At 44.1% G+C, this 17,116-nt stretch overlaps 1 protein-coding gene across 5 annotated transcripts in view; it reads left to right on the forward strand.

The window, feature by feature from the left end:
- cep85l (centrosomal protein 85L) overlaps nt 1–17,116 on the forward strand; it is a 361,990-nt gene that overhangs the window by 41,603 nt on the left and 303,271 nt on the right. For 3 of the 5 annotated variants that reach the window (XM_085997326.1, XM_085997324.1, XM_085997325.1), the window contains exons 1-2: nt 426–757; nt 12,405–12,566. In XM_085997326.1, the coding sequence (XP_085853452.1) occupies nt 697–757; nt 12,405–12,566 (223 nt within the window). In that variant the 5' untranslated portion in view covers nt 426–696. Of the gene's footprint in view, nt 1–425; nt 758–12,404; nt 12,567–17,116 lie in introns of those variants that run through there. The other 2 variants (XM_085997327.1, XM_085997328.1) reach the window with 2 other exon arrangements.

Here is a 17,116-nt window from a genome sequence, read left to right on the forward strand (position 1 = left end):
ATGGCAGATCATAACAGTTCAAAGGGAGTCTCCATAATGTGTGCACTTTCCTCTGGAGCCCGGGGTGATATCAACAGACTGAGGAGAAATTAACATGATATATTATGCAGCAGATGCATGACCACATGAAGTACTGCCTAGAGGAGGACCTTGGGGCACAGACAATCGAAATAAAGAAACAATCCCCACTGGAAGCCCTGTACATTTAACTGGCTGCAGTTAAGTGCTAGCAGTGTAACGAGGCCCATTCTGTAAAACTGGAAACCATGTGTGAAATAAAAAACTTCTAATTCTTTTAGGACGGACTGATTTTTTTTCCTGCTCCTGGCAGCCAGTGATGGCTCACAGGCTCAGCTAATAAGTGGCAGCCCAGAGGTTTGTGGGAGGAGATTCAGCTCTATTGAATTTGTCAGTGAGCACAGTGCAGCTCAGAGTGAGGTCACATCCTAGCAATACAGCCAGGCTGTCTGTATCAGTGTATCGGAGCAGCTCGGGGGGGCTGCATGATATCCTCAGGATTACAACAGCAGGAAACTAAGAAAATCTGTTGACTTCACCCTCGGGAGTCACGTCCATACACAGTCTTCAAAATGGGCCTCAAGTAGGACACTTTTTCAAAGGAGTATTAAGGAACTGGATTCAGTACTTTTATGGTCAATTCTGGATTACTTTTTGTCTCATATTTAACACTTCGCTATGTGGGGCAGAGTAATTTCAGACTACAAGAATGGATTTATGAGCTGCAGCAGACAAACAGGTAAAAAGCAAACTGAAAGAAATCCTGATTTATTCAGTAAGCAGATTTATTTTTGCTGAATAAGAAAGGAGCAGCTGGAGTGGGATGTTCCTACCAGCAGCGTGGTTAATCGGTGTACGATTCAAGACTAGCTACAGTATTCAGAGAAGTGAGCCACTGTTTAAGCTTTTAGAGCACAAGGATTGACAAGGACAAGAAAACCAAAGCTGAGGAGATATTCTTAGCTTGTTAGTAGAGATTGTGAAGGCACTGTGCTAGTGGTTGATTAGTGAATAGTGGTTCTGTTCCAGAAGGTGCAGATGTGCCTCATTTAAATGGAAATTAGGCATGTTTTAATGAAGCCTAAGACTATGCTTTCCTGTTTATCATTTTAATACCGTGTTTTTAGAAGAGACTCAATTACATGTTTGTTTTACAGGTTAAATGTAAATCTCATGTGACAGACCTTGAACTTTAATGCTCTTACTTTGAAAATGCTGATATTGTTTATCTAAAGAGATTTACTTGCTGTGCCCATTTAAATCCATTTACGACTTGATTTTGAGAAAGTCTATAATTTAAAATGTTGGAGTAAAATTTCCGCTGTTCACTAATTTATGGCAAAATCGTAAACGCGTGCAAAAGGAGTGGGGTTACAATTCCACGTAGTAACAGCGGAAAACTTCCTGCGTGTTTTCTTTAACAAATTATGTATTTTGCCTAAAATATTGGTAGTTTCTTCAAGTGTGTGCTGATTGATGTTGGAATCATAGAAATTTACGCACAGAAGGAGGCCATTCAGCCCATTGTGTCTGTGCCAGCCGAAAAAAAACCATCCCGCCTAATCCCACTTTCCAGCTCTTGGTCCATAGCCCTGTAGGTTGCAGCACTTCAAGTGCATATCGAAGTACTTTTTAAATGTGATTAGGGTTTGGTCTCATCATTGTTTTGCAGTCAAGACTAATTGATGGCCCCCATCTCAGCCCTGGGCCTGGAGTTTGCCAAAGACAAAATCTTTGTGTATTTGAACTTCCAGGCCCAATTTCAATGGCAGGAAAGTGCTTAATGTTTGAAGAGTTTTTTGATTAGGATCTACTCCTATTTGGGATCTGATTCTATGAGCAGCAGTAAGTCAGATTAATACACTGTGTTGTGACATACCAACTGCTAGTTAAATTGAATTTATCTGCTCTTGTACAATTGCTACCTTAAGAAAAGAATCAAGCTTTAGTAAATTAACCAAAGCAATAGGTGGGTTATCTCAGCAAATTATCCTGAGGTAACCCACCGATTACATAAAATAACAATGCATAATATACATGGAAAGCTCAACACTGCACATACCTTTTGCCCCCAAGGTTCTCCCCATCTCTCCTAAAGAAGCTAACTGAGCTTGGGGTATTGGTCCACAGGCATCTCCAGTACCTCAAAGAAGTGATCATTCTTTACATATGAACTTAGATGGTGAGCGTCAGCAGGCTATGCACCACTGACCCTGATCCTGTCCTCATCTGCTGTCCACATTTTCCAGCAGGGGTCATTGAATAGCGATCGGGAGAAGGGAACCCTGGCTGAGTTTTTCCCCAAACTAGACAGGGCACTGAAGCCGATTGTAGTGCTATTATCACCACCTTGGATTAAGTCAGTAAGCTCAGCTTAAGAATGCAATACAGCAATAGGTTAGACCTTGGTCATGAAGTATTGAAACTATGAGGCTCCAATGTGAAGCAAGTTTGAATAGTCCCAAACTACGACAGGTATGTTCAGATGTAAAGCCACCCATAATTCGACACAAATTGGCAATCACCCTCAGAGAAGTAACAAAGTTAGTTGGTGTGTGGGAAATGGATAAGTTCCCACTCGTATGATATCAATAGGGAATTCTCTTTTGAGGAAAGGATCAAGTACATTGTTGATGGCTCCCTCAATGCCCCCTGTGGTAAATGCAACACCTGAGGGGTGTGTTGCTAAACCATGCATACCAGCCAGGTATCCCAATCAATCCCTGGCATGCTGAGTTAGCTGATATCAGGCAGGGCAGTGGCAGGGGCACTAGAACTTTAGTGGTTTCTGGCTAAGAAGGAGAAATTACCCCAAATTACTGCTTTTATTTGCCATCCAGTGACCTTTCATTGAAATATGCATGGGTGAACATCAGGGAAGGATAGGCTTGGGCTTAACTGTGATGGCCTTCATAGTTAAATAGACTTTTGATACTCACTGTCTCAGGCTCACCCAAGAATAGTGGCCATGTGGGTGAGGTACCAGAGGGCTGTCATTGCCGTTGAACCATACCCCAAAATGAATGACTATCCTTAGCAGGGGGAGTGAATTGTTGGAGCATTGTAGACAGAATTTTAATATGCTTCTGGCTGTTCTGTACTTGAGTTGGAGGTTATGATGCTGACAATGGGTGTAAACAGTGGAAAGTTCTATTGCCAAATACTCACTGTGATTAGCACAAATACATTCACAATTTTTAAAAAGATTTCACAATCATATCTTAGTGCTATGAAGGTATTTAGAAAGCTCATTAGCAATATAACTCTGCAGTCTTGCTTTGCATATTGATGTAATGTATTGTGGCCTGGTGGGACTGAAGCTAGTGTAGGATTAATGTCAGAACTAATCAGTGATAGCTTTCTCCCTCACAAGCAGCATTTCTAAAGAGTTGGCACTGCTGGGGGAGAGTTGGCACTGCAACTGATTCGTCCCCTTTGCTGTGACTCTCCAGCTTTTCCTCCCAAACATGGAACGTTATAATTTTATTGCCTCCCTTAGATAATCTCTCAGATGCAGCAATACTGGTCATTCTCGTGAGCGATCTGACAATGTTTGGGGTGTGTCTGTACTACCAACATCTTACTATACAGTAGCAGAACCCAGGGGTGTAACAATAGGAGCCCTTTGTGATATCAATTGGATATTGTGGCCAAGAGTTTCCACTTTGGTTGTAATCAGTGATCCGGACACAAATTGCGCTCAAAATTGCACTAGCTTTGCAAAGTGAATTCTTTTTTTGCACAAGTTTCCGCTCAAACTAATTTGCATATCGCCGAATGTAAAATCTTCCATGAAGCAGCGTAATTTGGCAGTGTTTTAGAAAGTAATTTAAAAAAATTCTTGCATTAAAAAATATTCCTTGATATATTTAAGAGTGGTAACCTGATGCAGTTTAATTAATACAGCTGAAAATGGCTTTATCACAAAAAATAAGCATTTTAATCACAATGTCTAGTCCACCACCTGCGAGTAACCCGATTTTAAATCACTGAAAGTGACTTAAAAAAATTATACAGAAGCATTTACTAGTTTCATTGGTGCACAGTAATAAATTCTATTTTTTTTAAAAGCTTTCAAAATGTGTCTATTAGTGTCCTTGCGCATAAAAACAGGTTAATTTTAAGAGCCTCCTCAAAGGGCCACAAACGGGTGCAATTAGCAGAAACTTGCCATGGTGATTAATTTGATCGGGGGGCGTGGCCAGTTTTGTGAAGGGGGGGTGGGGGTGGGCGGAGGTGGTGATGGCTGGCTTTAACCAGCTCAACAGATCGCAGAAACTCGATTTGCGCTGGACATAATTTGCGCTTGAAATTCCTCGATCGTTTGGTTTGGCTGGTTTTGGGAGAATTGCGCTGGGAATACTAGCGGAAACTCCAGTCTCTTTTGCACCTCCCCTTGTGTGTGCAGCTTCAATCATCAAGAAGCTGGGTGGAGAAGACACTTAGTAAGACGAGGCCAGGTACGAATCGTTAAGTTGCTTTATTTCACTGATGGCAAATGAACATTCAGAATAACAGTCAGAGTGAATTCCACATACTTACATAAAATCTACAGCACAGAAACAGGCCATTCGACCCAACTGGTCTTTGTTGGTACTTATACTCTACAAGAGCCTCCTCCCACTGTAATTACCTCTTCCCACTCTGCCCTCATATCCCTCTATTCTCTTCTCCCTCATGAATGCAGTCTCACAGCTCTTGTCAAAATCATGACAAGAAATAATAAACCATGCACCATGTCCCTTTCGTGGCCCACTTACTTATTTTTGGCACTACCTTTCTTTCAGACTACTAAGTACAAAAACTAGCCGCTTGCATTTTTAGCTTTTAGTGCGGTGTGTCACAGTCCTCTGTTCAAAATCTGACTTTGTCCCTTTTCTCTGTTAATTCCACCCCCTGGAAGCAGAGGGGCAGTCTCCTTGAAATCTTCACGAGCAGGAATTGTCAGCAGGCCTATCAACCAAACTGACTAACCCTCTCCCTTTTATGGGGGGAGGGGGGTCACTTACTTTGTAAGGGTGACACTTGGGGCACTCAGATTTCTTTTAGGGGGATCCAGCACCCAAAGCGGGCCAGCCAGCCATTGCTGATATTTCTGGAGACTTTGGCAGGGGGCCACACAAATGTATCCCCACACCGCCAAAGGCCCACTCCTGCAGGCTCCTTCCCCTAACCAACCCAAAGCTCAATCAACTACGGAGCTCTGCAATGGATGTGACCCCACCATAAATGCAACTGCTGGAATTGTACCCCTGTCGGTTTTCTAGTCTTGTTTGACAATTCACGCTCCATTTATTCCAGTAATAATACCAATTGTCAGCGGGCAAAATTCCTTTTTCCAATGAAAGGTAGGAGAGTGCCTGGCCCTGTAATACTGCAGTGTTTTCCAACTGGAATTATGGCGAGAGACCGGTAGAACAACTCTCGCCCCCTGTAGACTTTCAGGGCCCTGATATCTTCTGTAATTAATAGCCTGCTAACAAAAATTACAGGATTGCATAGTCTTAAATCCTGAACTTTCAGAAAATGCAATTTAGTTTGTGGGTCACTAATTACAGAGATAATTAGACATTTGGATACATTTTCATCTTTGCCTGGGTGGTAACTTGGCGGAGCGGAGCATCTGCCTGTTGTAGAACCTGCCTATTTTACACAATAGAATGAGTATCAAGTGGTTACTACAATGGGCACCAATCCAGATTACTGCCCAGGCGGTGAAGGTGAAAATTTATCCCATTGCCTCATTTTTTTCTTTAAAGAGGAACTTCACCCTAGTGTTACTACAACACATTAGTCAAAGAGCAGGGGCAGGAAGGAACTAATTGGTCTCCTCAGTAAAACAGGAGGACAAACTTGCATCTTGGTTTCTGATCCAAATTTTGCAGCATCAACATTAAAACATTGGCATCTCACCTTTTATTTGCACCTGGAAGTAAGCTGATACACAGTTATTTTCCTTATTATCAGATATATAAGAGCTGGAGGGAAGGCAAAGTACAGATATTGGCCTAGAAATTCACTAGCCTTAGCGCCGCTTTTGAGGCGCTAGAGGGACTAGCGCCAGAGTTATGGCCAGTTCAAAAATTCCCTGGGGCCCTAAAGCGGCGTTGCACCGGTAGCGCTGCGCCGGCACCGATGACGTCATCGGTGTGCGCAGCATCCCGGTTGCCATGCCGACGGGCCCCAGCGCCGAAATTCAGTTGCGGCCGCCTCGCCCGTGGCAGCCGCAACTAAGACTCTGGCAACAGAGTCCAACATGTGTTTGCGCCGGCGCATTAAAGGCCCCGCGGCGGCCGGCCGCTTTCCCGCCGGCCGCCTGCCCGCAGCTCCCTCCCCGGACTTCTCCCCCCCCCCCCCCACGGAACAGATGCAAGCCCGGCACTTGTCCGAGGTGCCGGGCTCATTTTTGAAGAGATTTGCGCGGGCCGCGGCCGGGTGCAGGCAGCTCCTCCTTAACGGAAGGAGGAGGCCTGCACTTCCCGAGCCTGCCGCACCGCAGCGGGCGCCGCAGCGCCGGAATAGCGCCGCAATGCGGCGCGTTGCGCCAGTTTTCAGGCGCTAAAACCCTTCAGTAGCGCCGGCAGCCGTTTGGGCGCGGCGCTACTGAATTTTTGGCGCGCGCAAAGGGACTTAGCGCCGGCGCTAACTTCCGGCGCTAAAGCCCTGGCGCAGCGCAAACTCAATTTCTAGGCCATTATTCCCTAATACCACTACAACACACTTTTTTACCAAGCATGGAGAGAACACTGTCATTTTGGTGGTCATTTGTCTCCAAAAGCCCATTTTATTGAAAAAACCTCTTGCTATTTCATGCAAGGTGCAAAATATTTTTGAAGTGGTTTCATCTGAATGCAAAATGAATCAGTACCCCGATAGACAGGAAGGCTAATTGAGATGTGGGAGATTTCCATCATGTGATCACTCACCCTCTTGTGCATCTCTTCAAAGTGTCTCAGTTCTAGTCACAGAATTCTGACAACCATTGTTAAGATGTGCTACAACAGGAGCTGAGCTCACATGCAGACCTCATGGGGCCACGTCTGTGATGTGGTCCAACAAGGTACTCTGATATCACGTCACAGCTTCTCTCCTTACACTAACATTAATTGTGCTATTTCACTCTTTCATGCATGGCACAAATTCTGTGCTCCGCCACCTATTTTCCTGCTCCTTGGCCAAGGGACATGAAGGTCAATTGCCACAGGTTGTAATCGTATCTTTTAAGAGAAAAGTGGGTAACCATTTGAAGTAAAGCGAGGTGAGGGTGGCGGGATTAGTTTGGAATTACACCATTGTACCAACAAAATTCAGCTAGTTTCCTCAGAATATAAATTCAATTTGTGACTTTCCTTTTTATATAGCTCAGTACAACACATGGGGTAATTCATTCATCTTATTTAACCCCTAGAATGCTGACAATGGAGTAACTCATTCCAGAAGAGTCCACTTCACTTGGCTACAGAGGAGTCACCTCGTGAAACAGACAAAGCACTCAAAAATATATCTATATATTAATCTGGTCACTCCACTGACGCAAACAGATCAATCTTTACAGCCTCGGCTTTGAAACGTCACTTTTTCACCTGTGTTTAATGAATTACAAATGATTCAGATCCCATCTCTATAGAACCATTGAGCTTTACAGCACAGAAGGAGGCCATTCAGCCCATTATGTCTGTGACTGTCCTTTCTAGAAGAATCTAAAACAAATCTCGCTAATCTGATAGTCCTGTATCTCCTTCCACTTCAAATGTTCATCCACTTTTCCCATTGAAAGTTCTCACTTCAGGCTTTGGTTTTTATGCTAGTTGTACAGGTACAACAAAATCATCTGGAGTGGATACTTGACTAGGGCATAACACCAGAACAGTTGGATCTTCATCCATTGCTGGTGGTACCTCAGTCTTAGTCTGCAAATCTTGATCTGCCCCATCTCCTTTGAACTTGAAATCAGTTGTAAATGTATCTGATTCTTGCAGATAGCTCCATTAGGTAACGACACTCTATATCATTCTGGAGTTCAGTCCTCACCTTTCTGTAGCAGGATGTCCCGAAACTTTCTCTCCATCAAGCTTGATACGTAGATTCTAGCTCTGGAAGTAGTCAAACTGACTATTTCTGGTTAAAGTACCGCGGGTAAGACTCCTTGGCTTTTTTTGTCAATCTGCCTTATCAACGTTATCCTTAGTTTTGAACTGTATCCCTATTATTCACTGTATTTACCTGTAGCTGTAATTGGAGCTGCCCTGCCGTGTTACTTAGTAAAGCTAGAAAAGGATCCTCATGACTATTTTTGCAGTTTGCACAGTTCTCTCAACCTTCCCATTTAGCTGTGGATAATAAGGTTATTTTCTTTAAATTGTTTTACTAACCTGGCAAAACTCAACAGAGGATACATCTGATATGCTTACTGACATCCGGATCTCTGTGGGTGTATTCAAGCTGTACCAGACTCCATTGCCCTTAAACTACATCTTTACAGCTTCCCAATGCTGTAAAACACATCTTTGTTAATCTTCTGTGCTCTCTGTACCAGGCCCATTTTGCATGCTGGTTGTTGGCCAAGCAGATGATGTGATCCCCGATCAAGAACATTTGAAATTTGACTTTCCTCTCTTGTATTTAGTGTGCTCCATAAATTCCCCCAGCAATTCAGTTCCTCCCTGGGCTTTGCAGTATAAAATTTGACAGCTCTAACTGGGGACTCTGTTGTGGGCTATGGCATGTAAGCTGTACTCTAACAGTGATTTTTGCACTGGTATCAACCTTAAAATTTACAATCTTGCCAAAAGAACCAAAGGCGACATGAGGGAAAACTTTTTTACGCAGCAAGTGGCTAGGATCTGGAATGCACTGCCTAAAAGAGTGGTGGAGGTAGACTCAATCATGGCTTTCAAAAGGGAATTGGATAAGTACCTGAAGGAAAACAATTTGCAGGGCTACAGGGAAAGGGCGGAGGCATGGGACTAGCTGAAGTGCTCTTGCAGAGAGCAAGCATGGGCTTGATGGGTCGAATGGCCTCCTTCTGTGCTGTAATCATTCTATGATTCTATAATTTATTTTCAGGTGTACCCCCGCCCCATAATTTATCTGTGTCATCGCCACACATCACTGACCCAAGAAAGAATGACTCCTGATCAATGGTGATTACTGCTTTAACAACCTTGCTTTAACAAGACTATTTCAAAATGCCCAGCTTATTATGTTGCCTCCATGTTTGATTATGCACTGAACAGTTATCTTCTTGATTGTAACTGTGATTACATCATGCACAAGGCACTGGTACTTTCTGGTTTGGTGAAGCTGTCTCTCTGTGAGCTTTTTTCCTTCTCACACCTATGCTGTGGCTTCTGTGCAACCTGTTTGAGCTCCTTAGTTGGCCTTTAACCTGCTACCTGGCATTTCATCAGCTCCGAGTGCCATGCCATTTGGACAGCTGTGTCAGGCATTAGCTCTGATTTCATTTGCAGATTCTTTGTCTGCAATGCCAATCACAATACTGTCCCAAACTAGCTCATTTCTGCTTTATATAAATTCACCAAGTTCATCAGTTTAAAGAGATTTCAAATGATTCAAGTTTCGACTGTGCTGGTGTAAGAGCAGCCCTTTTATAAAGCAAGTTACTTTTTGGAACAAAGTATCACTTTCATAGTTATTTTTATGATCTGCTAACTTAAATGGGAAAGCTTTACAAAAGTGCTCTGCTTCTCATCCCATACCATAAACAAGAATACTAACCTATACATATCTTTGTGCAGCTTTGCCATAGTCTTAGGTTTAAAAACAAGTTTATTTACAAAAGAGTAACAACATTTGACTCTCCTTTGACAACAGTCTCAGAAGGACGGGAACAACTGCTGAAGTAAACAGTAATTGTTCTACTCCTAGTCACGTGATTCTTGAGCTCATTCTCTTAAAGTGGAAATGCATTCTCATCACACTGGTTTGGGTAAACTTTCGTCTTTACCGCCTGGCCAGTAATCTAGCAGAGCAGAGAAATATCAAGCGGGTTCTACAATGGGCAGGTGATCTGCTCCACCACCTTAACTCAAAAATTTACGCCATATGTATCCTGCGTTCCCAGTCAAATTGATTGCCGCTCCTTATGCTTATATCAGATTCAAGTGGAAGAAGATTAAAGAAGGATTTTCATCATAATCACTCACCCACTTGTATTGGAAATAGTACAAGGCTTTTTCTGAAGACTTCGCCCCTTTAAAAAGGGGTTGAATCCCATTTTAACTTCCTTTTGCTATTCTACCTACTTTGATTTCTTTGAACATTCGGATTTCATTGGTTAATGTTAATGAAATATTTGAGAAACTGGCCAAGAGGAGTTACCGTGCACACAACAGTGTAAGAGAGTTGAATCAACACGCACGGTTGAAATAAGACAATCGGTAAAATACCCTGGGCTAACGATTATATCCACTATTATTAATTCAGCTCAGCCAATTCTCCAAGCCATTTGCTTCCTGATGTTATCACCCGTAGTTCAAACAGAAATACACAAAAGGATGTTAAAAAGGGGATAAAGAGATGCACCATGTGCATCAGTCACCATCCCATAGAAAGGCTGGACGCAGATCACATCTCTAGGGTTTCCCCTTGAGTGAATTTTCCACCTCAGCTATGCTATAATAAGGAAGGGCCAAGCAGTGAGGAAAAGCAGAGGGGTTGGTGAGTCGCTCTGCACTGCATCCCATTCGGCTCCTACTGGCTGGTTACATTTGGAGAGCCGCAACACCAACAACAACAACAACAACTTGTATTTATATACAGCACCAGGTCACCTGTTTTTCCTCTTATTCAGTGATAGTGGGTGGCATAAGGAGATGTATCACGGTAGGGGAGAAGATACAATAGAACAAGTAAACTGTATAAAAGAATATTAGGGAAAATTTAGTGAAACTGTAAATGTGTTTTATAAACATATTTATAATTTCACTACAATTAGCGCATCGAGAATTGTTCCCCACTATCTGTGCAATTAATTTTTAAGTATCCCCCCAACATAACAATCTCGGTGCTACAAATACATTAACATTAATACAAAAATAGCACATAGAACTAAGCTGAAGAAAAATTTAAAATATACAATTTAATTAAAGCTGGTGTTTGTGTATTGTAATCAGTGAACCAACTTCAAAACATTCATATGTATGCACCGATTATCAAAAAATTGGATCAAAATGGTTGATTTTCATTTTAAATTTGATCTTTCACCTCTACACTTTAAAATGCAAAGGAGAGAGGGGATGCCACTCAGTTACTCTTCTCCATAATACTGCACTTTGACAGTAATATGCTGAAAATTACCATTTGAAAATGAAAACTGCTTCTCTGCCCATGTTAAGGGGTAGTTCTTTTTAGTTCCAGAACAAGCTTCCTACGTTAAAAGTCTGACAATAATGCACATTGTCAGCGGCCGTGGAACAGTCAGGAAATTCTGCTTTCAGCTCACGCGCTTCTCAGTTATTTGAAACTGAAGCACAATTATGGAGAGAGTTTGGGAGAAATTGGACATAAAGGGCCAGAAATTCAGTGGGCTTTGCGCCCAGTTGCCGCCCAAAGAGGGCTTCTGCGCAAGTGTAAGAGGGTGCGCTGATATTCAGCGCTGCGGTAATGGCGGCGGTAGCCGGCAGCGCTGCGCCGACACCGATGCCGTCATCGGTGTGCGCAGTGCCCCGGTTCCGCCCCGCTCCGGCCCAAACCTCATATTTAGTTGCGGCCGCCTCTTCTGCAGCGGCCGCAAACAGCGACTGAAAAACGGGGCCGTACTGCTGTGCTACTGGGGCGCTTTAAGGTGGAGGTGCGGCCGGCCGCTTTTTTCGGCGGCCGCCTGGCCGCACCTCCTTCCCCGGCCTCCTCCACCCCCCCCCCCCCGCGGCATTGCCGGCTGCTTTCCGCGAGCCCGGCACTTCTGCTTGGTGCCGGGCTCATTTGCCGGCACAATCCAGCGGCGATCTCGCTGTTGCAGGCACCTCCCCCTTAAGAGAAGGAGGAGGCCTGCAGTACCGCAGCCTGCCGCTCCGCAGTGGGTGGCGCAGCGGGGCCTACAGCGCAGAAATTCAGTTTCAGCGCCCCAAGCGGGGGCGGGCACACCCTGGAATAGCGCCCGGTTCCGACTTGGGGCGCAAAAGCCGAATATCTGAAGGGCGCACCTGGCTCCGCGCGCAGCGCTAACTTTTGGGCGTTAGCCTGCTGGCGGGCCTTAACTGAATTTCTAGGCCAAAGTTTCTAAATAGCGAGTAACCTTCAGGGAAAAGCAATGTGCTCCGAGCGTTATTTGTTCTATTAGTATATTTCTTCATGCGTTATTAACTTGTTTACAAAACAAAGTCCAGCAGTATTTTTAACCTTTGGTTGGATCTGTCACTGTGCAGGCCCTGATGTCCCACCTACAGGATGGGTTCCAGGTTGTGAAGCAGTGTGGCGGGCCCCCACACTTTTGACTAGTGGTCGGAATAACACCAGCAGAAGATTCAGCGCTACCTCCGATAGCGGAGACACTGGAATAGGCACTTCAAGTTCAGACAGCATTGAAGGTGGGGAGAGATTCTGATAGCTGAGTGTGAAACGTTGACTTTAACATGTGACTGTCTTCTTCTTAGGCAGTCCCTTGGAACCGAGGATGCCGTGTTACTGTGTGTGTTGGTGTTTATGGGTGAGAGTAGATCTTTTATAGATGTTAATGTCAACATTTGACACATTACCCTAGCTGCCTGCGGCTCTGACTATTACATTGAAAGTAACGTGTTAAATGTGAAAATACTTCATTTTAAAATGCTGAGGGCGATGTGTTTTTATGCAGTTCTGGACACGGCCGGTTCATCTGAGCTGTCTACTGATTCGGCTATAAACTAATTAAATTTTGTATAATTTGAGTGGTTGTAACTTTCTATATTTGTTACATCATAGTAAAGGGACTCTGAAGAAACAACAATGCTAAAATGTATTAACATATTTCACTTGAATAACATATATAACTGGGCCCAAATGGCCGCTTTGGCACGCTGTTGTTAATATAACCATTTGTCCTGGTGTGAAGTGTCCATGCTGTCTAGTCACAACCACAAATGGAGGCGTTGAATTTTTTCCACACCATCAACTAGTAAGCTAACACTGGCTCAGATCTGTGGGTATGTCAGTTATGGATATGTTGTCATCCCTATGCTGGATTAGTATTTTATGTGCTTCTATCTGTCTACTCATGGACCATGTAACTTTGCAATAGCTTTCCGTACATAAAATCTGGCACTGGTGCACATATCACAGGTGATTCAAATACGTATTATATGGTAGCTGCACACCATTTGCGTAGGAGAAATGGGTCAATTATATTTGAGGCTGACTTTATTTTTAATTCGTTCATGGGATGTGGGCATCGCTGGCAAGGCCAGCATTTATTGCCCATCCCTAGTTCCCCTTGAGAAGGTGGTGGTGAGCCGCCTTCTTGAGCCGCTGCAGTCCGTGTGGTGATGGTGCTCCCACAGTGCTGTTAGGGAGGGAGTTCCAGGATTTTGACCCAGTGACGATGAAGGATCGGTGATATACTTCCAAGTCAGGATGGTGTGTGACTTGGAGGAGAACTTGGAGGTGGTGGTGTTCCTATGCACCTGCTGCCCTTGTCCTTCTAGGTGGTAGAGGTCGCAGGTTTGGGAGGTGCTGCCGAAGAAGCCTTGGCAAGTTGCTGCAGGACATCTGGTAGATGGTACACACTGCAGCCATGGTACGCTGGTGGTGGAGGGAGTGAATGTTTAAGCTGGTGGATGGGGTGCCAATCAAGTGGGTTGCTTTGTCTTGGATGGTGTCGAGCTTCTTGAGTGTTGTTGGAACTGTGCAGTCATCAGCGAACATCCCCACTCCTGAGCTTAAAATGGAGGGAAGGTCATTGATGAAGCAGCTGAAGATGATTGGACCTTGGACACTGCTCTGTGGAACTCCTGCAGCGATGTCCTCAGGCTGTGATGATTGACCTCCAACAACTACAACCATCTTCCTTTGTGCTAGATATGACATGACAGCTGGACCATCCAATATATATATATATAAATATATAGAGGCCCTCTAATGTCAATAGAAATTGTCTCGCCCTTCAATATCAGTTTCTCTACTATGGTGGGCACTCAATTATCCCAGTTTCCAGCACACATACAAGAGCTGGGGACATTGAAACTAGAGCAGCTACATAATGGCCCAGAATTTATGGTCAGCGGCGAAGCAAAGGCATTCGCTGTTGGCCCCGAAGTAAGCTTCGCAGAAAGATCTTGTGATCTCTCTGTCGAGAATTTGAAGTTTTCTGATGTGTAGTTGAATTCAACGGAGTTTAGTGGGAATCCCATAGTGCGAGCTGCTGTGACATCAACAAGCTGTCTAAGCAGCCAAACAAAACATAGAATTCTCACAGACAGTGAACCAGGAAGTGGGTAAGCTCCTAAAATTCTAACTTTTAAAAAATGTTTGTGAGAGCAAAACAAAGATTGGGGCTCTCACATGGGGAAGTGGCAAACCTGAAATAAAGATGAACAAATTAAAAAAATATATATATTTTTTAAAGTTTCTTAAAAAAATTTAATCTTTATTAAAATGGATAAATTTGACACTGCACAAAATTAAAATTCCTTTTTCAGGCCCATAACCTTTGTGTACCAGTCAATACGCTGTTAAAACCCCAGTTACACCTACTCCAACAAGGTCTAACTTTAACGTGTAATTAATGCGGAAGAGCCGAAATTTTTGTCAGTTTCCCTGATTTGAGAGATTTCACTGATTGCCGGCTGGGGAGGGGGTGGGGTGGTGATACTGGAGCCCGATGAACCCGACACTGGCCTTCAAGCCGAATCAGCCTTGCCAGAAGAACCTACTACACCACCAGAAACTACTACACCCCCGAGGCGTTATCCGGACCGAGTCAGGAAGCCTCCTGAGAGGCTAACTTATAATTAATTAATACAGCAATGTATATTATTTTGCATATAACATGTAATTAATAATTACTTAAAATATGATGTACTAGTTAGCTAGAAGGGGCGGAATTGTGGTGTATGTGCCTTTAAGAGCAATTATGGTGTATGTGCCTTTAAGAGCCCCAGGTGTGCGTAATGCCGGTAATTGCCACTTGGGCTATATAAGGCTGTGTATTGTGTATATCCTTTAGAAACCCCCCCCCCCACCCCCCCCCACCCCCCCCCCCCCCCCCCAACCCCCACCCCCAACCCCCACCCCCCCCACCCACCCCCCCCCACCCCCCCCCCCCCCACCCCCCCCCCCCCCACCCCCCACCCCCCCCCCACCCCCCACCCACCCACCCCACCCCCCAGACTTGTTTAGTAAATACCTATGAACCAACTCCTGTCTTCAGTGTCTTTATCTACTCACGGACACTACAGTAGGGGCCTCTTTTCAATGTCTCAATTGAAAGAAGGCAACTCTGACAGTGCAACAACTCTGTCAGTGAAGTGGCAATCTAGATAATGTGCTTCGTCCTGAAGTGGGGCTTGAACCCATGACCTTCTGACACAGTAGGTGAAAGTGCAATCCTGAGCTAAGTCTGATACTTAGTATACACATCAGATTCATAGGTTGCCTGTCTTGCAACCTCGGTGTTATTTTCAACTTTGAGCTGAGCTTCATAACCCAGATTCTCTCCATCACCAAGATCATTTGCTTCTACCTCCACAGCACTACCTGCCTTCGCAGCTGTTCTGCTCCCCTCCCCACCCAATGAAACACTTATTGACACTTTTGTCATCTCCAGCTCCATTACTCCAATCCCCTCCTTGCTGCCCTTCCATCATCTACCCATCATAAACAACAACTTGTCCGAAACTCTGCTGCACATATGTGCCAGACAAAGTCCTGCTCACTCATCACTCCTCTCCTCACTGATCTATATTGGTTCCCTGTCCCCCAATTAATTCAATTTAATATCCTTGTTCCCTTCTTTGAATTTCTCCAAGGCCTCACACCACCCAATTTTTGCAATCTCCTCTAGCACTTTACCCCCCCCTTAACATTCAATTCCTCTCACTCCAGCCTTTTATTCATTCCCCCCTCACTTTCCCTACCATTCGTGACAGAGCTTTCAGTTTTGCCCTGTGGACCTACCTCCCTAAATCCCTCTGCCTCTCTTCTTCTTTCCTGCTTTAAAAACCTTCTCAAAGCCTATCAATTTGACCGAGCCTTCAGTTTTCTCTGATAACGCCTCACCCATGGTTCAGCATCCATTTAACTGAGAAGCCCTTTGGGTGTTTTGTATGTTAAAGGTGCTTATATAAATGCAAGTTGTTGTTGTCACTGTTGATGCTAACTGCCATTTATTTGCCTATCAATAGATGCCATGTACTTATTATTCTGGAGGAGGAGGAGGCAGTCAGTTGGCTGCAATGATCTTCGGAGTGTTTTTAATACAGCGATACAAAGAATATACTATTCCCTCAACTTTGCAGATTATTTGGGTTAATTATGTTTGAATATTTTCCACATGCAATTAATCAGTAATTATCGTTTTAATCCTGTAATTATAAATCAGGATTCAGATAAACAGAAAGCAGGAAGGGGAAGGGTTTTCCACAATGTTGGGGAGCTGCGTTAATAATGGCTCATGATAATATTTTCAGAATATTTTCCTGCAAGACTTTTATGTTGTAGTCTAAATCTTCTGAGTATGCAATGGTGGCAAGAAAGCTCACCCATCACTATCGCATATTGGAAAATCACTTCATATATCTAAAGTGGATTAATGTGTGGTGACATGATTGGGTAAATTTTCTGCTTCTTGCTCGCGACAAAGAGCATTGGCATATTGGGCAAGAGGATCATGCACCTGTTGTGCAGTTTGCCTGATTTTCCAATATTCGCCCCCGGAGTGCAATGCTCTTTGCTACGAATGAAAAGTGGAAATTTATTCCTCGTATTTGTCTTCGCCCCGCCTCAGATCATCTGCTGCTGAAACCCGCATCCATGCCTCATGACCTCCTGACTCGACTATTCCAATGCTCTCCTGGCCAACCTCCCATCTTCCACCCTCCATAAACTTTAGCTCATTCAAAACTCTCTGCCTGTACTCTAACTTGCACCAAGTCCTGTTCACCCA

This window comes from Somniosus microcephalus, chromosome 9 (genome assembly GCF_052327205.1).
Source record: "Somniosus microcephalus isolate GS21.2 chromosome 9, FLI_Smic_1.0, whole genome shotgun sequence".
NCBI classification, from domain to species: Eukaryota; Metazoa; Chordata; class Chondrichthyes; order Squaliformes; family Somniosidae; genus Somniosus; species Somniosus microcephalus.